The 25,184-nt window shown below is 32.6% G+C and overlaps 1 protein-coding gene across 2 annotated transcripts in view; it reads right to left on the minus strand.

The window, feature by feature from the left end:
- The window catches only part of LOC143085417 (uncharacterized), a 54,685-nt gene that overhangs the window by 17,292 nt on the left and 12,209 nt on the right, over positions 1–25,184 (minus strand). For both annotated transcript variants that reach the window (XM_076261748.1, XM_076261747.1), the window contains exons 2-4: positions 9,938–10,034; positions 7,779–7,906; positions 6,793–6,990 (exon numbers count right to left, since the gene is read on the minus strand). In XM_076261748.1, coding sequence (XP_076117863.1) covers positions 6,793–6,990; positions 7,779–7,906; positions 9,938–10,034 — 423 coding nt within the window. The remainder of the gene's footprint in view (positions 1–6,792; positions 6,991–7,778; positions 7,907–9,937; positions 10,035–25,184) is intronic.

A 25,184-nucleotide genomic window follows, 5' to 3' on the forward strand; every position in this document is an offset into this window, starting at 1 on the left:
TTCTTCTCGCAGAGCTGTTTATTCTCCTCGTATATCAATGAGTACATCTTAGACTTGAGACCGACAAATTCCTGTATGGGAATACCATGTGTTTCATCCTTCATCTTTCCTAACACCTTCTTATTCAATGTGCTATGTAGTGGATGATTTGGGTCATATTCTGATGTATCGAACAAGTGATTGTCCTCCATCATATCCTGATATATATCATTAGTGCTAACGGTGTAGCATAATGAGTCTGTGTCGGTAAATAAAAGTTTTGCCTTGGGTCCATATTTGTTCTTCATATAGTTATAATGAAAGTCATACATTAGCGTCTTTGACAAATCGAGTATAGCGAAGCCAACGTAAATGGGTCTGTTCAAGTATAACCGTTGTTTCAGCATGTGAACTGCCACCAAGTTTTCGTTGAATATTTTGAAGGCATGGAAAGTTGGTTTGCTGATAAGTTTTCTTGCTTTAGACTGATCACTCAAAAGCTTTATATCTGTTCTTTTCCTTAAATTTTCCATTGTCTTTCCAAAGACTGCATTATTCATGAGTTTAAAAAAGTCCTTCTCAAACTCATTCTTTGCAAGTTTTCTTTTCTCTGTGTTAAAATCGATATATTTTTTTAGCCAGGGTCGTTGTTCAAACGCGAGTACCCTATGAATCTTGGTAAGTCTCATTCCAAGAGATAAGTAGAGTTTCAAATTTCTATAATGTACCACGTATTTTTCCTTTGGATATAAATTCGGTATCAATTTTTCTGTCGACGTTCCTTTTAAATCTAAATCTTCCAATAGCTTTTTCGCATAGGGCGATAACATTTCATCCGTAACCTTCAACTTTTCGGGAGCGAGTGGATATTCGCTGTGGTCATCGTGCAGTTCCATTGGATAGTCTAGGTCAACTTCTAGTATATAACCATTTTCATTCTCATCTGCAATGTTATTTATACGAAGGTTTTCAATTTCACAATCGTCTAGCCATTTGAAGTCTTTAACAGGAAGAGCCTGAGACATGGCCCATCCGTATAAGTTGTTGGCATCTAAGTACATCACATGGCTATTTGGTTCATTTTCGTTGTAATTTGGAACATCTTTATTGTTAGCTTTAGCATGACGCTGGGATATCGTTGATATTCCCCCTCTTAAACCTTTCTCTATAAACAAATGCATATCTACGTCAGTGAGTAATTCTAAATTCACACCTGTCATTTTCAAGGCAGCTTGCCAGGCTAAACCGGGCGAGGTATAGAAATGTGCAGCATCCAGTCCATAGTAGTTGAGACAGATCTCCCTGAAATTTTCAAAAACGTCGGATAATGCAAGGACATCTGATAGAACGTATAGATCGTGGTACTGTCCGAGATTCTGTATGTTGAACAATTGCCATACCTGTTGTGCATGCGCATAGTCCAGTGTGGTTATACCTTCTCCCGATAGTGTACTATAAAAATTTTCAATCGGTGGTAGTTGAGTTTCCACAAACTTTGCCTCGGAAACAAAATATTCGTATGGGTATACTTGTTTTCGTAGAAGTAGACTTATCTGTTCTTCTCCAAAGTGGCTTGTCATATGTCTAAATTTACTCGAACCTTCTTTTGCCAGGTTTTCCACGAGCTTTTGTAATGAGGAAGACATAAACTGTAGCGAGTCTATAAAATCCATACATCCTAATGAAAAGGAAATGTACTTTTCCATATTATTAGCGATACAATTCAGCTTTTTCCCTTCAACTTTTCCAATAGCTTGCATGATTAAATGACTATCGTATCCTCTAAGGTTATGAAAAACAACTGGAATTCGACCTGTAAACTTATAATTGATATTACAGTCATTATGAGCCGCTCCTCTAAATTTTCCGGTCACGTGACAATGATCTCGTACTCTACTGTCCGCTAGTTCTTTTTTACATATGTGACAAATGGTTGCCTTCTTAAAGGATTGCCAATCACTCCCAGTCATGATCATTGGTTCGCAATGCTTGAATTTCTGTTCTATATTATCTTGTTCTTGTACCATACACTCCACAAATTTATCAGCAGCATCAGAACCCCGATAAACTACTGGTTCATTTGATGTTTCAGGTGTAAGACCTACCACTTTGTATGCAAAGCCACATGGTACATGTTTCGTAGTCTTTTTCGTTTTTTGATCACACTCGTTGCTATCTATGATTGGTTCTTGAAGACATTCAAAATCTGCATAAATAATGTATGGTACTTTAAGTTGTTTCCGAATATCTTTGTAATGTAACCACTTGTTTTCTTCTGTTGGGAGTTCAATTTTCTGTGGTCCGTGGGTTTGGCAGTATGGTAAGTGGTTGCTTAATATTCTTTCTTTGGTAAATCCGTGCAAGCAGTATGGGCAGTAAAAATGTCGTCCGTGATGTGTGTGCTGGTCACCTAACAACCGATTAAGATCTTTTATCCAGCAGAAATGTGACTTCTTGTTGTCCGATATCATGAGTAGATTAACATGTTGTGCATACTGATGTTTCGAGATGTGTATCGGGAATATCTCGCCTTTGTTGAATCCAAACACGTTAAGAGATATTGTGTTCTGCTTTTCGAACTTGGGTATGTCGGCTAATTTCACAGGAAACATGATGGTATCAAAGTTTAAGCTTGAAGTGTGTTCTTTGTATTTCCAAACTCGCTCTCCGTCACGTTTCGCTGGGTAAATTGCTGCCAAAATCGACCACATAAAACATTTGCTATCTTTGTTTTTCACATTGACTATGGCATGTTTAGATCTGAGTTTGATTGGAAGTGGAATATAACTTGAGCCTTTTAAGGGTCTGTAGCGTGCCATATGTATGGTCAAATTCATCACTTTATCCACTGTCCAATTACTTCCTTGTCGCTGATATTCAATGAAAGATGTATACATCTTTTTGATAGATTCCTTTAATCCGGCATCGATATCCTCCAATTTTAAACTGGTCTGGCATCTCCCCCGAAAATGAGGTTCTGCAGTTTCTACGTCGTCTCCTTTTCGTCGGCTCATTTTCACTTTCATTGATAAGTACCATTTTATACCACCCCTTTCTTTAATTTTAAATTTGATGATTTCTTTTACATCGTCATACTGACTCTTCAAAAATGTCATCGGATCAAATTTATTCAATCCTTTTGCTTCGAAGATATGTGTTTCTACGGTCCCATTAAGAGCTTTGAAATTACAAGGTTCCGACTCGTTTTCCTTATCTGTATTAGCTTCTGTACTACCACCTCCAATTTGTTGGAATTCGTGTCTCTTCATGTGACGTAAATAGTTGTCTCGTCTATTAAACGATATACTACATGATCTGCATTCAAGTTTCTCTTTCGAGTGAGCAGTCCTTTTATGGCGAGATAAACCTTGCTTTTGTGAAAAAGATTTTCCACATATACCACATTTTATTGGAGATTTTGCCATCTTTATTTTTTTCGATGCTGGTTCCATCTTTTTGACCTGAAAAGTGAAAGTGTGCTCAATATTGTTTAGGCATTTTTATTTTTATTTTTATTATTCTTTATAATATGATAGGGTCAACCAGTTATTATTCATATCAAAGGAGCCTATCGCCACTGGTACTCGCCCACGGGTCGGAAAAACGACTCCTCAGTCTACCGACCGTATGGGTTCCCAGTCTTGATACTGATATGAATAACGATCTGATTGATATTCAAGAATGTTTGACTAAGGCTCTCGCCAAAGTAGTCACCGCCCGTCAACATTTCCATCACTGGAAACAGAGCTGCTCTCGCAGTTAAGCAAGACTGCAAAGGTTTTGGTCGGAGAGGTCTTCCTGACTATAGCGGGGCATGCCACATGACACTTCCTCTCCATTGTTAGCTAAATGACACTGCCCTAAGTCAGTACACCATACCAATGCAGGAGTCTACTTCAAACTTTCGAGAACTCTAAATTAAAATACAACACCCCCCTTTTCCCCCATTATTTTGATAGTAGCATATGTCTAGTCCATTTATTTGTTATTCGTAAAATAAGTTTGAAATTTAAAAAACAAAATTATCAAGAAAACTTTAATTTATATCATGTAATCCTTTACTATCAAACGTTAAAAATTGTTTAAAATAGACAAATTATTAGCCATACCAAACCTTTAAATCCTTAAGATACTGCTAATGTAAACTTGATTTCACCTTTAGAGTGTCATCGATAAGACTGTGCTATCCCCGCAATTCACGGCGTTTATATAGCAAAAATTTTATAAATTGTGGAAATTCCGTAATTTACGTAATCTGATTGGTTAATTTCAAATCCTGCAAATTTTTTCGATCGATAATCAGTTCAGTCTAATTTACCTGTTGGAGCGATCAGACGTATTTTTCTTTGCTATCAAGGCAAATTTATATTTTCTGAAGTCTGCTCCTGATGTAACATGTGTAATAAAAAATAATTTAAAATAAAAGTATTTATTAATGAATAAGTTTATCAAAAATGAATATAGTTTAAGTACAGACTAATAAAAAGCAGAAATAATGATTATTTGATAAGAATTACTTGACATGTTTACATTAATGGTCATTCACCCATGTACTTAATCACATCAGGTTATCGAGGTCAACAGAAAGTGTTGAAATGTTTTGTGTATCAGTTTGGCATTTTATAGTAAAGGGATTTCAGTTTAAAAGTGAATATGATCGAGGAAATAATAAAATTAGTTTTCCATTTATACAATATATTATATGATTATAACGGAGGAATGATAGTTGGATTTAAAACAAAAGACGTATTTATATAACAGTTTGTATCGCCGAACATAATTAAATGAACTACTGGATAAATGTCATCTTTGTAAGAATAATACTATTCAATTCAATTAATATTATGATTTACTTATTTCAAAAGACTGCATATAACGCGACAATGTTTATAATATTTTCAGCATGGCGACTATAAATTTAAATCCGATTATTGACAAGTCTAAACTTGATAATGACACAGACAAGTTAACGCACGCCTTCATTGATTTAGCAATTATATTATGAATACTTTAAAAAAAAAAAATCCTCATAATTATTAAGATATTGTATACTAAGTAGTGCCACTAATAAGAACGATTTAATGATTTTAAAAGACAACAAGACATTTTGTACACTAATTCAATATGGCGGATTTATTGACACGTATCAACATGTTACAGGTCACTACGTACAATACTGGACAAGTTTAAACACGCATTCAATATTGATTTAATAATCAGAGATAAATAGCCGTAGGTGAATAAATAATACCAGAGCCATATAATACCATAATGATCTGTAAATACACACGTAGATGGGTTTTTCCTGTGTATCTATTTATAGGTTGGGAATTTTCATCAACTATAAAGAAAATATATATATATATATACTTATCCGTAATTAAAAACAAACGTAATTAATTACAATAAATAATGACCTTATCTAAAGTAATTAATTTAATTAATTAATGTCGTAATACTTAAATTGACGTCATTTATTAGGGAGGTTAACTCTGGGAGGTTAACCTCACTCCCATAGGGTTTGCATTAGCAAAAGGTCGCCAGAATGCCCACTTCCCCCACTACTATTAGATGTAACATAGATGTTGTATCGCTGCTTTGTTACTGTGCTGCTGAAAGAGTGGTCAGTGTTGGCGGCTTTACAGCACTTACAATTGCTTCTACCGCATTGTTTGTAACACCCAAATTTAGAAGTTTCTTGTTTCTTTACTTTTGATGTCACAAGTATGTCTTTGAGATTTTTGGGTCTGCGATAGACAATAACAGGAGGTGATGGAAATATTTCTTTTCACGGGTCGTCTTATCTTTGTATTCCATGAGGCTAGCTCGATCTTTTTCTTGGGCTTTATCAAAAGCGTCTGTGATGTTTTTGGTTTTATATCCTCTTGATTTCAGCTGTGTTTTTAGTTGTCCGAAACGATAGTTAAATTTGGATTCCGAGGAGCAAATTCGCTTTAGTCTGATGGCTTGACTGTAAGGTATACTCCTGGAGCAGTGTTTCGGATGACAACTTTTTGGAGAAAGGAACTGGTGTGTATCAGTTTTCTTTGTGTGGAGATCAGTTGTCATGACCCCGTTTTTTACAAATATGGTGGTGTCGAGAAAAGCAATTTTCTCGCTTGAAAATTCAGATGTAAATTTAATTTAATATATATATATATAACATCTGAAGATTTGTTTATTACTTCAAACTTATCTAAGTTATTGCACTTCCTTTGTTGAGAACGAATTCATAGAAACTCTTAGAAAATATCAGTATATTAGAAAAAAATTGAAGAAAACAATATATATATATTTTTAATAAAAATCTATCAGGAGTTGTCTCCCATAGACCTAAGACTATAAAATTATGCAATTTCTCCAGGTCCCAGTGGCATCCAAAATAACGTTATGTTTTGTCAATTACATGGTTTATAATCATGTTATTTTTCATTGCATTCATGATATACTAATAAATGTTTAATATATTAAACGAAAAAGTACCCATCCAATATGGGTGTACAAATACCTTTAATTATTAAAAAGAGGTTTTCCAACATCCATTTAGAGAATTGGATTTTTCACAATTTGTGGCACATGCATTTATTAATATCACCACTGAACTTAAATAAAGTTAATCTATTAAGGTTAATATATAATATAAGTACAATGTATATGTAAAATAAAACCGAACAACAATATGTTAAAAATCATGCATAAAGATATAAAAGATCACATGCTTACTTTGAAATTTATGTAAAAATCCCGATCACATGTTGTATATATTTACCATGCTTATAAGTATAGATAATGCATCATATTCCACAAACTTACCTGTAGTAGGAGCTACCGTTGTTGTCGTAGTTGTAGTTGTTATACCGTTAGACCAGTATTCGATCTCAAAACCTGTATCTCCGACCGTATTATCTGTCTCAAAGAAGATATACATCTCTCCAGTCGAACTTTCTAAAGTTGCACTGTGTGCTTTTCCACAACATGTTTTCAGCAATTCTGGACTGCTGGAGTTCGCCCCTGAAAAAGACATGTTACAATTTACAATACTATTTTACCTATATAAACAGCCTTGAAATACTAATACTCAAATTAAGTAACATTGAGAATGGAAATGGGGAATGTTTCAAAGAGACAACAACCCGACCATATAACAGACAACAGCAGAAGGTCACCAATAGGTCTTCAATGCAGCGTAAAATTCCCTAGTGAATGTTCTATTCATGCAAACTGTTTTCTCTAGATGCGTTCCTTTCTATAAAGATGTAAACTTATATAACATATCTGTATTAGTCCAACCTATTTCTTTAATTGTTTTTGAAATTTTTGTTGGATAGGACTTTACCTGTACCAGGTCCGTAAACAATAATGTATACTAGATCACTGAAAGGAACAACACACCAAATTCTGACCCTTGTCGGTAAAAACTAAATCAATAGCCACTACATTTTGTTCCTTTTCAAAGCTATCTTTGTTTACCGTCACTGTAGCATTTTATACCCCCCTTAATTACAGTTAAAAAAATGGGAGTATTTACCCATACATATTAAATGACAAATCAAGAGATACATATTCCCTTCAAACTTCCTCATTGTCAAACGCATGTATTTATCTTAAAATCGAGTGCATGGATCCGGATGTTTGCCTTTTGTATTGCTTTATAAATTATCTAACAGATAAAGAAATTAAAAAATGCTGTCATTTTGATTTATAGCAATAGTACCATTCATTTTGAATAAAAAAAGGAAGTTTACTGTGTGACAAAATTTCAACACAATCTAAGTACATATACTGTAACAGATATTTACCATCATACACGTAAAGGTAATCAAACAAACATACTCCTTTAGAATTTTCTATGAAACAAGTAGCAAAGTGTATTTTTATGGTGTGATTGATCCAGTTCGTTGTTAAATACCAGTCCTGAGTATAGTTCCTGCAAACAAAAATTGCAATTAATTGCATATGATCTGTTTTACACAAGTACATGTAGGAAACGCAAATTGAAGTTTTGATATGCGAATTCACCTATGGCACAAACTGGCCTAAAATATCAACTTTATCTTAAAATACCAAAACGGTCACCATTTGGTTCGTGAATGGGTCTATTTCAAAAGCCTTAATGCTAAATAAATCTGTTCTTTTCATAAACGTACATATTAATATTTTCAAATATGTCAAAATATGACGATTTAGTGAAATTTTCATACCTAAAAGTTTTAGGAAAATCTTGGCTTCCAACTAAATTCATCATTATAATTAAAAGTTGTTTAGATCGTTGATGGCTACCAAGGTTAATTATGCCAAAACGATCAAACTTAATATGTATTATTTTTTTACCAAAATTTACCTTTAAATAAATACTAGAACACACCCGCGAAATCGCTGGCATATATTTAATAACAGGTTGTGAACTGTTGTAGGATGATTTTTTGAAAAAGATGGAAATTTCATAAAAGGTATCAAAAGCCCTCTCCCTTTTTCAAAAGTTCGATATTTCTTTCCTTACTGTTATAGTCAATTATTTTCGTGTTTCTGGCCTCAGATCAAATGTAATTATTCTTCTCCTTTGCTACAATGCATCTTTTGGTAAAAGTCAAATTAAATTAAAAATTTGCACCGCTTCAAACATGAAGTGAATGTAACTGCTTATATATAGACCATTATTAGTCTAATAAAATATGCTTCTAGGACAATCCATCAGTGTAATTTTCTTTTGAAAGCCTTATTAACATGCCATGGTTGAATATGAATCTTGTATGAATGAATAAAATGACTAAGGCTAACTCAATGGGGTTTTCGAAGGGGTCCTGATCCCGAAATCCCGGGCTTAAAACATGAAATCCCGAGATGCAGAATTTAAAGAAATTCATATCCCGAAATCCCGAAATCGAAAAATATATTTCCGGATCCCATAAGGATCAATCCCCTAGCCCCAATCCCGAGCTTTAAAACTCCAGATCCCGACGTTCTGAAAAAGGGTCTGATCCCTCTAATCTGCACCCTACTTTCATTTTTGCAAAATCACTACTTTCACTTTCAACAATAATTTTTTATGCCCCGTTTATGGGCATTATGTTTTCTAGTCTGTGCACCCGTGCGTTCGTTCGTTCGTTCGTCCGCCCGTTTGTCCCGCTTCAGGTTAAAGTTTTTGGTCAAGGTAGTTTTTGATGAAGTTGAAGTCCAATCAACCCGAGTGCCGATGTGGCATCCGTGTACTATGGACACATTCTTGTTTTCACATGTTTTACTTATTCTAATATATATATGCAACTGGTAGTAATCATTTCAAAGAAAACAGTATACAGAATACAGACAGTCTCTATATATTAAAGTAGTATAATCGTAGTTTACATGTAGATAAACGCGAAAAATAATTGTCCTCTCTAAGGAGGTATAATAGTTGTGAATTCTTGCGATCTAAACATCATGATATGGAGAACGCTCTGATTGGCTTATTTATTTTTCATTTTTGTTTTCTATTATACGATTGGTTGTACTTGTGCATGTTTCAAAACGGAAGTCTTGTCTTTGACTAAAAGTCAGTCTGATGACGGAATCAACATCCGGACTCCTTTTTTGTCGTTTTTTCTCCAAAAATAACTCAATCTAAATAATCATAAGAATGGATGACAAATGTGACTATGCATGTTACCCATAGAACACAGAGGCATGATGATTAATTTAACGTGGAAGGAAGAGAAGCAACACACAAAATGAGGTCTTCTCGTTTAATAGTATAGATAATGTTTATTTCAGAGCTTCGTACATTTTAAAGGAAGGTTTCGAAAAAATATATTTTGGTCTTAACAGTATTATCACAGGTATTTCTATGTGAAGTTATTTATTTTTTGGCTCGATTTATAAAAAAAACATCAAGCATTTAGGGCTAATTTAAACCCTTTCGTGAACCTTCTCCTTTGCAAATTAAAAGTACTAAACTTTAATATATATGTTTATTGCATACCCGTCAGGATAACGCACATGCCCATCATAGCCCGGATGTGAGGTAAATACGTTAATCAATGGCGTTGCTGTCAGGGATATCATACAGTTGCAGCATACTGAAAATAAAAAAATATAAATGTAATTACTATTTAAGACCGCGAAAAGTATATTAACTTCTTCAATCTAAAGTTTATCGAAGGTTTTCTAAATAGTTGAATTCCCTTCACATTTCCTATCCCCTTTTTTATTATTGTTTTATAATATTTAACCTTAACATATAGAAGTATCCTACGTGTTAGTTGGTAAAATTAAACTCACTAAAGATAGCAGACTTACAATTTGGTACGACAGTCGCGTTATAACTACACACGACTCATTGGTGCTCGAAACAAACAGATGTTGAGTCTATGTATTTACTTTTATCAAATGAGTTTCGTTCATATTTCGTCACCGTCGTATCTCGACTGATATTCTGTGTACTGAAACATATGTATAATGTTTAGGCAGGTGAGAAGAATTCAAGTCTATATAAGAATTTTCACTCGCTCAATTAACATTCCTCGCAAAGACCCTTACTGTAAAAAGTGAAATAACGAAAATACCGAACTCCAAAGAACATTATTAATGGAAATACCTGAGCCAAATTCCCAAATCAAAAGATCAAACACATCAACTGGATGATAATAACTACTATACTCCTGACTATAGATATTTTCTTATGTAGAAAATTTTGGATAAAACCTGGTTTTATAGCTAGCTTAATCTGGTTTTATAGCTACAAAATGTAGCTAAGCCTGATTGTATAGCTAGCTAAACCTCTCACTTGTATGACAGTCGTATAAAATTCCATTTTTTTGACAACGTATGTGAAAACAAACAAAAAGGCATGGTGTATTTGTTGATAATTCGTCTTTACTAACCTATCCATATATCACAGGTCCATAGGTAACACTTTTTTACCATTTTATTTCAATAGCTGTCACATGCATATCTTATATTACTATATAATGTTAAACTAACTTTTTAAAAATGAGAAATATCAAAACAATATTCCATCCGAAAAAAGAGTTTTTTATCATGTATGCGATAAATGTAATGTTTGTATTAATATATCTCAATATGACTTAACCAAGTGGGATTAATCAATGTCTAGTGACAGATATAAATATTATATAAGTCTTAAAACAATCAAACATTCAACATTGTATACTAGGGGAAATATTTTATACTTTAACCTATATATATACATCAGAATTTGAACATTTACCAATAAAAATGCCTCAAGTGTACATTAAGGAACTGAAATTTGAAAACATTTACGGAGATGGTAGTGTTAATTGAAATACAATATTGTTGTGTTATATTAAGCTCAACCTTTCAAAGAAAAAATTTGATACTACGTTCTTGTAAAGAATAAAATTTCAATTATAATTGATTTTAATATTACTTTCATCATTAATGACCCGTCAACATGCTTTATAAATGTCACGTTATATATTGGTATGTTGAATTAATCAATTGAGAATTGTTAGCATGTAAAATACTTCAAACTTTTGTTTATAGCTTTTTACAATTATTAAATGATTTAATTTTATCGTTATATTGATGACGATCATGCAGATTATTGACCATGGAAAGGTATGGTTTGGGTCCTCAATGCTCTTCAACTTTGTATTTATTTGTTTTTTTAATTATTTGAATCTGAGCGTCACTGATGAGTCTTCTGTAGACGAAACGCGCGTCTGTCGTATAAAATTATAATCCTGGTGCTTTTTATAACTATTATCTATTTTTAACAGACATGTAAGTGTCTTAACCTTCTTCGTCTATATGGCCATATGGTGTCCTACGGAAACCTTTTATTCCTGCTCATCTCGAGCGGCTAATTTTTTAAAACTTCTTTTACCTCATTAAACATAATTTTGAAAGTTGCAAGGTCACAGTACTAGTAGATTGTATTCACATAATAAACGAAAGATACCACAGAGACATTCAAACTAGTAAGTCGAGCACATACTGACAATGCCATTGCAGAAAAATAGATATAAAAGCGGGACGAAAGATACCAGAAGGACAGTCAAATGCATAAATTGAAAATAAACTGACAACGCCATGGTCAAAAAATAAAAAGACAAACAGACGAAATAATTGTACACAAGACACAGCATAGTATACTAAAGACTTAAGCAACACGAACACCACCAAAAACCGGGGGTGATCTCGGGTGCTCCGGAAGAGTAAACAGAACCTGCTCCACATGTGCACTCGTCGTGTTACTAATGTAATTGCAAATCCGGTAAATAGTCCAATTCGGTAGGTCACATTCTTGAAAAGGGACGGGTGCTGTAGCTACGACATAAGGAACATATCCGATATCATCTATGAAATGGTAATTCCATAACGGTCAACCAACTCGTGATGGCGTAGTTCTTCCTCGTCCCATTAAATATTCCCTGAATTCTTCCTCGTCCAATAAAATGTAAGTGGTTATTTTGACATAGACTTTGATAAGTCTGCCCCCTTCCGATTAGCAGTTATACGCTTAAAAAGCTTGGTGTTGGGTACAACCTCTAAAGTGTTATTGCGCGAGATATACTTTGCACCATCTAGTATGATTGAGGACGTTTAGATTAACTGACATAATATGTCATGAACATATCCTATGTGTTGGGAAAGGTGTCGCTCATGCAGTCTGCTAAAGGTCGGTGACCTGTTGCAAGACAAACACGATTAGATGAACAAATTGAAGATTTTAATTTTTTTTCAAATTCACACTGCTTGTAAACTTTATGACTTTTTCACCTGTTAAATAACATTATTTACGCATTATTATATTATTGTTGTTACACTTTAACATCTGCTTAAATATGAAAAAAGAGATAACTAAGTACAATGGTACATTCAACACTCTTATACATTATGACTATCGAATCATTCAAATTTGAAATGACTACAAAAGGATAAAGCAAAAATTATCTTTATAGTTCACCGAAATTTGATGACATATAAATGTAATATATAAATTTTGTAAATGGACTATTGATTGAAGTACGCAAGAAATTTTAAATAACCTTATTTGATAAACTGCATAACTTTAAGTTCAAATGTAGGACAGTATACAGTCAACTTATCTAACACTATTTGTCCTTAACAGAATGGCTAACTATTTTTAACTTTAATACAATTAAAAGGCTGATAAACTGAGTTTGCAATAAAATACATTATCTCATGTGGAGAGTTGTCTCATTGGCAATCATACCACATCTTCTTTTTTATATTATGTAAACCAAGCTTGTATCGAAGCAATGGTACAATGTATATGAAACTTTCAATTAAAAAGAACAAGACAAGAGTGTATGGTTAATGTAAAATAAATAGTCAAAACCATAGAAATGGGTTTAAAAACAGTGCAGAATTTCAAATCAGCAGAACTTTGATGTTATCATACAACTTAAATATTGAGGACCTAATATCATCGGCCTTTTGTCGAATGAAAAAAAGTTTTAAGCTAAATTTCAAGGTTTGCCGTTAGAATTTTTAAGAGTTTCCATTTTGCAGTTTTATGTAAAGAGTTATTTTTTCACCGCATACTGGAAATTCGATTTTAGAATTTGTTAAAATTGACTACAATGATTTAACTATTCATGTAAATAAATACATTCAATTTGTTGATTATAATTTAAAATTTAAACAACACAGGCATGTGAAAGCCAATAAAAATATTTGATTTCCTATAAAACAATCACATTTCCTTTTATCAGTCTTTGAATATAGTTGGATCATTAAACAAATATGAAATCACATGCCAAACTATAAAAAAGTCTATTATATATTACTTTTAGATGGCGATTGAATTTCATGCTTGCTGTATTGGAATCGAATCTTCAATTCATTTTTCAAAACTGCTGATCAAATGGGATAAAACAATGTTTCATTCTTTTATGTTTATGAATTTGAATTTATTGGGTAAAACAATTAGGATATTTTTTTTACAAAAGCTGTGTTAAAATAGCTGTTTTGATCGTATATAACATTGTATAACAATACATAATTTAGCAACAATACATAAACTAGTAGCTCCAAAGTCGATATAGACTTTTGAATGACTATATTTCGATTATAACTTTTGGTTGTGTTGTTGGGGTACTGCCTTCATGACGTTTTCATGCCTTTGTTTCAATCACATTGTGAAAATATATATCGGACGATGTACTGGGAGTCATAAGCTTTCTTACAGACTCTTTTCCTTTAAGTTTGGTGCAGAAATTTAATCTAATCTGAACATATAAGTATATGCTGCTGTACAAGACATGTTTCTTTGCATTGGTTTTCTGCGTCTTGTCAAATTATTTTTTATTTTACTATTCGATAATAGTTTTAGAAGTAACACCAGAGAATATAATACACTATAATGTCTTTGGTAACACACATGGGACGCTACTGTTAAATAAGAGGGGCGAAAGATAACAGAGGAACATTCAAACTCATAGATAAAAAATAAACTGACAACGCCATGGCTAAATAAAACAGACAAACAGACAAAAATAAACTGACAACGCCATGGCTAAATAAAACAGGCAAACAGACCAAAATAAACTGACAACGCCATGGCTAAATAAAGCAGGCAAACAGACAAAAATAAACTGACCACGCCATGGCTTAATAAAACAGGCAAACAGAAAAAAATAAACTGACCACGCCATGGCTAAATAAAACAGGCAAACAGACAAAAATAAACTGACAACGCCATGCCCAATAAAAAAGGGAAACAGACAAAAATAAACTTACAACGCCATGGCTAAATAAAACAGGCAAACAGACAAAAAATAAACTGACAACGTCATGGCTAAATAAAACAGGCAAACAGACAAAAATAAACTGACAACGCCATGGCTAAATAAAACAGGCAAACAGACCAAAAAAAACTGACAACGCCATGGCTTAATAAAACAGGCAAACAGACAAAATAAACTGACAACGCCATGGCTAAATAAAACAGGCAAACAGAAAAAATAAGCTGACAACGCCATGGCTAAATAAAAAAGGGAAACAGACAAAAATAAACTGACAACGCCATGGCTAAATAAAACAGGCAAACAGACAAAAATAAACTGACCACGCCATGGCAAAATAAAACAGGCAAACAGAAAAAAATAAACTGACCACGCCATGGCTAAATAAAACAGGCAAACAGACAAAAATAAACTGACAACGCCATGGCCCAATAAAAAAGGGAAACAGACAAAAATAAACTGACAACGTCATGGCAAAATAAAACAGGCAAACAGACAAAAATAAACTGACAACGCCATGGCTAAATAAAACAGGCAAACAGACCAAAATAAACTGACAACGCCATGGCCCAATAAAAAAGGGAAACAGACAAAAATAAACTGACAACGCCATGGCTAAATAAAACAGGCAAACAGACCAAAATAAACTGACAACGCCATGGCCCAATAAAAAAGGGAAACAGACAAAAATAAACTGACAACGCCATGGCTAAATAAAACAGGCAAACAGAAAAAAATAAGCTGACAACGCCATGGCCCAATAAAAAAGGGAAACAGACAAAAATAAACTGACAACGCCATGGCTAAATAAAACAGGCAAACAGACAAAAAATAAACTGACAACGTCATGGCTAAATAAAACAGGCAAACAGACAAAAATAAACTGACAACGCCATGGCTAAATAAAACAGGCAAACAGACCAAAATAAACTGACCACGCCATGGCTAAAAAAAACAGGCAAACAGACAAAAAGAAACTGACAACGCCATGGCTTAATAAAACAGGCAAACAGACAAAAATAAACTGACAACGCCATGGCTAAATTAAACAGGCAAAAAGACAATCAGGTAAAAGGTACCTTTTGGTGAACTATAGAATTATTTTTAGATTACTTATGGTCATTCTTGTTAAATGATTACACAAATGGTCATTTTTTATACTCATTTATTAACACATATCCACTGTGGGCCCTTATTCGCTGCTAAATTTAATACAATTTCTGTAGGAGTATAGATTGTTTGGGCGTCGTATATTGTTTATTTCCGGGCCAGAGATGGTCAGGGTTTTCATCGTCGTTGTTTAACATGAGTAACATGGTCGATGTATACACTTAGAATTATTTGTCTTTGTCGTTCAGATGTTTAAATTGTCATTTTATAACATTAGAAAACACCTTTAATTAAAATCAAAATCAATGGAATTACATAACATCACTGAAAAATCAATTTGACAAAATCGTCATAAATGTATTATACAGTATTATGTATGAAATTAAGACTGGATTTTATAATAAAAGCAATTACAGTGTCAATAAATAACCGCAAGTAAACTCAGTGACTCTTTGTGTGTGGCTTAAAAAGTAATAGAAAAGTTCATGATCTATGAACGGAACAAAAAGCAAAAGACGTCGCGTAGATTAACGGGTTTGTTTTAAAAAGAAAAGGGTCAATTATAAAGCTTTGAAAATAAAAAAAAAAAATAAATCTATAATATATCTAAATAACTATAACCTTTGAAAAAAGAAATTTGAATTTCTTTGAAGATGTTAAACTTATTATTTTTATTATTCCAGCGTCTCTATTTAATGAATCTATTTAACCTTATGCAGTTGTCATCATTTTTTTAACGATTAATTAAAAATTAGTACTGAAAGGTGATTATGTCTGTAGCAAGAATCAATTGATTATTTCAGAAGAGACAAAACGAAAAGTATGAGAAGTAACACATATCATATGGCGTAGTAACACGGACAAGATAATGTAAAAAAAATATACAAAAACAACAAAAATATCCATATGAAGCTTAGCCAGCTTATTCAAAAACATGGTAACATAGTTAAGAGTGTTTAATTTGTAATTGCATAAAAAAGTAAGAAGATTCCATCGACTCAAAGTTTTCTGAGTTTGACGAATGAATAACGGTATGTTAGAAAAGTGTCAGATCTTAAGGAGGAAACTTCTATAATTAACTGAAAAGCAAAGACAGATGGTCATTTAGAAATTAACATACATTGTATATTGAGTTAAAAAAAAAAAACCAAACTAAATCGTGTAGATAGTGTTTCATTATTTGTATTCTTGTTTATTCTTGTTCCAGTTGTATCTATTGAAAATCAAAGCGAAATAGACTCCTGCTGAGTCTGTAGGTCTTTAGATATAAATTGAAACATTTTTTTCACATTTTATATATTCGTTTGTAATGTGTTGTACTTTTAAAAATGTCTAAATGTTCAAATTAAACAAAACAATTAGTGTCATTATCCATTTATCATATGATATATATAACAATTCATGACAATGCTCTTGTAAAAGTTAAACTAATACATCAGCGATACAAAACAAGATCTTCCTAATTACGCAATAAAAGTCTATTCAAGTGCGCACGTTCGAAATAGTTCTAATTTATTAGTCTAGAATGAATAATCTTTTCGTTTTAAAGTAATCACAATGCGATTTGTGTTTTGTTCTAAGCCAGCAGGTGATCTGGTTCGTGGTCGTTGTAAGGGGTAGTTGCGTGGAAACCCGAAACAAGAAAGGTATCCACAATTTACATCAAATACGCAACACAAATATCAAAAGTTTTACTTTTTATTACTTTTTTAAGAAAAGTCAACATTAATCAAGTAATTTAATTTATAACAGCGTTTTGTAAATGGTGTTATAATAAATTTATTGAAAGACTGTTTTAATTTGGAATATTAAACAAATACTAGACGTGCATATTAAAGAAAGAACAAAGAAAATCTGTTATAAATTTCTCCTTATTGGGCATTGCTTTTAAGAGCTCAAAAAACTATTTCTCTTGAAAATAAATGGGTAAAAAATTCGCTATAGTCACATGAAAATAAACTTTATTATGAAGTCTTTGGTATGTAAAAAGCAGTTGAAGAAGAGAAATATCGTGCTAAATAAGCTTTTTATCGACTTTTATTTACACTTATTTAATCTTAAGTGCATTAAGCACTTATTACTTATTATGGAAACAAGATAAACAATTATCGCATTTGAAGGATCAATATTTTCCCACTTTAATCTAAAATGGCAATTATATATGACAGTATAAGTTGCTATATAATATTGATATTCAATTGAAGAATTAAATTAGAATTTAACCGATTTAAAAAGAGAATATGGACCAATTTGATGTCCATTAATACATTACAGCCCACGTGGCGTTAAGAAGTAAAATGTCCTTGCTAAATGACATCTTCTCGTTGTAAAATACTTTTTAACGATAATTTTTAACAAAAGGACACATATTTCTATCTTTTTGAATAAATATATCTCTGTATGAAATTAATCCAAGGTTTATTAGAAAAATCATGCATTTACTATCAGTTATTCGCTCACTAAGTACATTTTCACTGAAGTTTTATTTAAGAAATAAAAAACTCAATCTATGACATCACATCAAGGTTGTAGCCAACACTATACAAGTGGTTTTTGCCTTTGTATATTGTAATCGTTTAAGTTTCACAATCTATTGAAAGAAGAATGATTAGTTCTTAATATGGTTGTTGTTGAAACAGATTGTTGTCCAAAAGGTGTTTTTATGTTTTGTGGCATTTCAATGATAAAGTGGCTGTATGTATAAATGATCATAGTGTCGTTGATAATGTTTATTTTTCATTTAGACTCATAAAGTTGATGAAACATAATATTCAAAATGAAGATTCATTGCAAAGTAAACTTGGTCGTAGAACTTGGCCAATGAGACAACTGTCCACAGGAGACCAAAATGACACAGATATTTACAACTATAGGTCACCGTACGGCCTTAAACAATGAGCAAAGCCCATACCGCATAGTCAGCTATAAAGGGCCCAGATATGACAATGTAAAACAATTCATACAAGAAAACTAACGGCCTTATTTATATAAAAAAAAAAATGAACGAAAACAAATATTTAACACATAAACAAACGACAACCACTAAATTACAGGCTCCTGAATTGGGACTTAACCCTATATATGGTACAAATGGATACGACCCCTCACCCTAGTAAATCAAATATACAAGTCAATGAGTCCGTTTGAATTCATGAGGAAGCTACATGAAAGTCAATTGTTCTCTTCATATGATCACAATTACTGTTTCAAAGATATATGGCTAGCATGTCTGATCAAATATCATTCCCCTAAGACGGTTTAAACTTCCTGTCTTTTATACCAGTACATCCGAACCCATTACTTAACCATTAGATGCATTAGAGATTTTTTTCTTCTAGTCTTGACTATACATAAAATATTTTCTATTTGCTGTTATCAAATAATAATTACTATATATATCCCTTAATTAAATGTTAAGGAGACGAAAGTACGATACCCAGCAACGTATGTTGAACCAAAAAACACCAAAAGTGGGAATTTATTATTCTTATCTATAGCAAACTCTCATAAAAGAATTAGGTAGATATTAAAGTATCGCATCATTCATGAGAGTTCCAAGTAAAAAGTTAAAGAATGTACATAAGAAACTGGTATTCATCTGAACCTCTGATCTGGTAGTTCATAAATTATGTCAAACTTACTTAAGAGTACATCAAATTGATAACAGAAAGGCATGTTAGTTAATAGAAAATTGACAAACGACAAAATAGGAGATAAAGATTATAACAACTACTCTACATATCTATGAACAGTGTCTGTCTCCTATATATTAAATATACTTAGTGATAATAGATATAATATTTATACTGACAGTCATATCAATTCAACGTCTTTGATCCAAATTTTACACCAAGGGTGGTTAGTCTGAATTGATAGAGTTTATTGCAGCTTATTTAAGTAGCCGATTTATGATATACAGAGAGTTTTGAATCTTAATATAATGATAGAATATATAACCTTTTTGAGATACGTTAAAACAGATTTATAATAAGTCCAATTTAGCCATTTATGTCATAACATTTTTACTTTCGTCGGGATATCTGTTAAGTATTTGTGTATTTAGAACTAAAACACACTTTAAGAAAGGAAAGCACGTTTTCAAAAACAAAACAAACTTCTTGAAGACTTGTTAATCTGTGTTATTGAATTGACCTTCTAATATTCCTCTGTCAAATTAAAAAAAAAATGCTGCCAATCCGTTTGTACTACCGTGGCTAAAAGTGACTTTTTTACGATTTTCTTTTCGTTCCTTCAATTCACTTTTTGAGAAATTTGTAATTTAATTACTCGATTAAAAGTATTTTAGTTTAATGAAATCTATAATTCGTTTGACTAAAATAGAGTTCGTTTATTATTTTATTTCCCGGACTGTGTACCTCAGTCCGAAATTTACTACTCTTGCTTTGTAACCTTGTGCACGTAAATGTAGATAGTTCTTATCTTCCATCCAAATGTTCTAAAATGCCAACATTGTTTTTTAAGAAACCTTTATATACCAATTTGTAACATCCTGGAAGGGGGTGATTCCTGAATGTTTCAGAATTACTTTATAAAAGGAATGATAGGACCAACTAAGTATCCGATATTCTCAATTTTTTTATTGTCGGTTTTTTTTTCTGAATAGTTTTACACAAAGATATCTTAACTCTGTATAAGAAATACAAAGGATACACGTTTCTTATGAACAAAATAGATATACCCAAATAACTTTTAACTATTCGCTACTAACTGAAAATATCTTTCAATCAAAGAAATAAGAAGATGTGGTATGAGGTCCAATGTGACAAGTTGAACTCTCCGTTTAAATTTATAAAGTAAACCATTATACCGGTATGTCAAATACGGTCTTCTATATTGAGCCTTGGCTTACATCGACCAACAAGCTATAAAGGGCCCTAAAATGAATAGTATTAAAAATTCAAACAGGAAAACAAACGGTCTAATTTATATTAAAAAAAAAATGAAAAGCGAAAAACACTTTTGAATCACATGAACAAACGACAACCACTGAACAACAGTTTCTGACTTAGGACAAGTACAAACAAATGCAACAGGTTTAAATGTTTCAACAGGTGCCAATCTTCACCCTAACATGAAACAGAAGTGTAATATTACACCATAGAAAAACACACTAAAAATATCAAGTGAAATGGCTCAACTCGATCAAAAAGAAATATTAAAATAACAAGTACATTGAACAAATAAATTCGAGTTATAACACAATATGAAAACAATGTTAAAAAGACAACTATAACCTTAGACAAAATATTATGATTTGTTTTTAGGTCTACAAAATTAGGTCTACAAATTTTTTTTTGAGTGGAAACGGATCCCCCCCCCCCCCCCATAAAAAGAGAGAACAAATAAGAAGAAGAATACCGACATAACGTCATCGTGTGATTCGTATAGTCTATGCAATGATGTATTTCCCATTTGGTAATAGTGATAAATTAAGTTTTGAAAGCGCAATATAAAAAGAAAATTGAATGAGACATAAACACTTAAGTAAGAATCGAAGTTACGTACATGAAGATAAGCTCTTTCTTCGATTGTTTTTTATTATTATTATTATTATTAAACGAGCAGCGTAGATAAATACAGCCTCCTCTTTTTATGAGATATAGAGTATTTCAGTACAAGAAGGTAGTTTTAGAAATTGATCCCTATATGTCTGTTGGAGAAAGATCATAGTTTTTGTTAACTGTGAAACATTCCCCAATTTTGTACTGCTGGATTTGCTAAAAAAATTTCATACTAGATTGAGTTCGGTCCGTGTTAACCATTTACTAATAGTACTACTAAGATATTGTCTGCCAGCAGAAATAGATGAGAAATAGTACATTATTGTTTCTTTGAACTATTACTAGATGAGCAAAAACCATTAGTTTTTGACAAAAACTCATAGTGTTGAAATCTCGTATTATAGTTTCATAGGAACATAGTTCATTGCACTTGTATCTTTATTATATAACTATTTAAATACAATTGTATATTGTGTATAATATAACTTTATAATACTGTATGTACTTATAGATATGTTATAATTATTTTGAGGACTCTCAGGAAGATTAGTTTTAACTATTATAGGGATCATCCTCTTGAAATAAAGATTATTTATTTATTTATAGCTACCGCCATTATTTTTATTTCTTTTTAACAAAAGTGCACATGTAGCAATATGAGATGCACATGAAGACATCAGTCACAAATGTATTTCAATTATGAAAATACCGTAGATGCTATTTCCACATTCTTGAACAAAATAGTATCTACACAATCGTTTGTATTTTTTATTTCAAGACAAAATTTCTACATTATGTCAGTCAGACTCGAGATTGATTTTTGCGACCATCTTTCCAATTCAGTTTTAAATATCCAAACTTGAGTAGGTCTAGATATTTACCCCTAAGTGTATGAATCTTCGATCGTCGATTGTCGTCTAATTATTCCCGCGTCACACTGCCCCGATTTTTATATACGATGGATACCCGAATGCGAAAATTGTAAGTTCGTACTAAGTTGGTCCCGATCTCTTTAAAATACCAAAAAGTGACCGGAGCAAGTACGATGAATAACGAAGTCTATACGATGGTGCCATACTTATATACGATAGCAAAAGATGGACATACGAAGGTTAACCGAAGACGGGTATTTACGCTTCATATCTGAGCCGAAGCCTACACGATGGATCACGAAGGCCACACGATTGATTACGATGATAGCGCGATGGCCATACGATGTCTAAAAGACGTCGTGTACAGCTTACGATGCATTTAAATTATATGCGGAAGGCATCACGCGTTTTAAATAGTTTGATCAATATTGAATATATATTATACTGTACATTTAATTTCTGGTTTAATCATAAGACGGAAGACCGTGGGCTCGAAGGGTAAAACTTGACTCTGAGTCCTGCATATAATGCCACCAAAATCAGGGAGAGGTAAAGGAAGAGGAAGAGGAAGGGGTATGAGTCTAGCATGAAAGTACAAGACCAAAAGAAAAATAGATATAGAAGTTCGGAATCGGATACCCATAGCAAAGAGAAAAAGAGACAAAGAACTGGAAGTCCGATCGAAACTGAACAAGAAATTCATAAACAGGACCAAGAGCCCCAAAAGACGGAACAACAAGCGTCGACGCCTCTCCTAACTGATAGCAGACAATCTGATTCTTCTTCGTTCTTAACTGTCGTATTAGACTGACCAGTGTATATCGCGCATAGCACTTTAAATGTATTTTAGCGCGAAAATTAACTTACATTTAGCTGGATTTATTGCCGTCGTAGTTCCATCTTGTCGCCTTCGTGCTTTTATTCGATGGCAACACGATGGGATTACGAGGTATTCACGGAGTCGTGTTGCCATCGTAAGACCTTCGGGTAGCTTCGTGATTCATTCGTGTAGACATCGTAATGTCAAAACTGTCCGATGGAAACGATGGAAACACGAATGCAATACGATGTTCAAAGATGCATTCCCGGTGACATAACGATGGTGAGGATGGTGATACGAACTCAATACGAACCCTCAACATTGGACGCACCTTCGGGGATTTTTTAACATGTTAAAAAATTTATAACCCTTCACGAAGTTGTCCCCGAAGGCTAGAAACAGTTGCCGATGGTTCTACGATGGTTAAAGATGGCATTACGAATAGCCCGATCTGGATACGATCAGTCCCGATTTTGAAAATTTCCATAATCGTGTTGCCATCGGCGTAAAAATCGGGACAGTGTGACGCGGGCATAAACGTTAGCTGGTATCACACATTGTCTGCATTTGTCATCCTATTTTATCACTCTCAGACATCTTAAGTTTTGTGGATTATTTGATCGTGTTGAAATATAATAGCTTTACTATTTATCTTCAGTTACAATGCATTTCTCTAACGTTATTTACATTTGCAGTAGTTAATAATTTGTTCAATAACTGAGTAAATGTTTCCGTATGGTCTTATACTATAATCTCGTCTTAAAAAGTCGATTTTTAAAGTGGCACGATTCTTCATGTACCTTTTAAATTACACAATTACGCAACACTCAAGATGCCGTTTATCTGATTAAGTGACTTAAATCATGTATTCATTTATTTTCTTCTGTAAATGAAAAGATAATGAACCAAAGCAAATTATGGTGTCTCAACCTTGTAGGATATATGCATATTTTACAATGCCTTGTGCAAATCTTCCGTTACCGGGCATAACAGATAAGGAAACGGTTACGATAAAAACAATTATTTCAGAATTTAAATCTGAGACGTAAACTGAGAAAACTTAGTTGTTATTATTATATGTATCATATAAAGTATATTATTCGTTTGTATAAACCAATCAAAAAGTTTCGTTAGACCAGTTCCTCCAGAATTACCATACGTATATATTGTAACAGTAGCAACTGCTTATATTTAAGTACGTATTTATAGTTTAATCAAACGAAGCAGCCGATCTTACTAGGATATACCTGCTCAATTTTCAATACCTCCAGCGGGTTGGTAATGTATATGGGATTAATATTCCTTGACAGTAAATTGCATCATCACTATTTATTCAAACTTATTGCTTTACATGCATATGTATCTAAAGTACTAAGAAGCGTATAAATTAACAAAACACATGTCAAGCTCACCTGAATTAGTTTTCATATCTTACCTTTTTATTAAAGACAATTTGACAGTTATATTATACTATTTGTTTTTTTTTGCTACCTATTATAGACATCGAATATGATAACATTACACTTAATCAAATATAATGAATTGTATTCCATGCATTTAAGATAACTTTAAAAGTATAAATGCGAAATAAATTCAACCAAGGACGTGCTCATAATACTGAAATGTGTCAGGAGAAAACGAATAATGTCATGTTTGTATCTTTCCAGAGACTAATTATTTTTTCTTTGTTTTAAATGCATTTGTTGAATAGTTGCTGAGTAGATTATAACACGTCCTTTTCCATATCGACCTTTATATTGCTCGACCTAAATGATCCTCTGGTTGATACTATAGTCGATATGGACATAGTAATTTTTAGCTTATTTTGTTCCTTAACTGATGCTCTTTAAACTTAAAGTATCAATTTTACTTTCTTGACTTTTAAAATTTTACGTTACTAGTACAAAAGTCATCCTTAAAAATGAATCTAAATTTGATAGTCGAGAATATTTTTTATTCAATGTACATTCACACAACTCATCTTGTATGTAAGTACGAACAAATGTGCAATGCTATGACTTTGTTTGGCCACCTCAAAATGAAAAGGAGCTGTTGCTTTCCACTATTAGAGTCGGTATAAACGGGTATCCATAGACCTTCTTTTTAAAAAAATAGCTTGAAAGTAGTCATATTCATTTTGTTTTACCAT

Source organism: Mytilus galloprovincialis, chromosome 8 (genome assembly GCF_965363235.1).
Source record: "Mytilus galloprovincialis chromosome 8, xbMytGall1.hap1.1, whole genome shotgun sequence".
Taxonomy (NCBI): domain Eukaryota; kingdom Metazoa; phylum Mollusca; class Bivalvia; order Mytilida; family Mytilidae; genus Mytilus; species Mytilus galloprovincialis.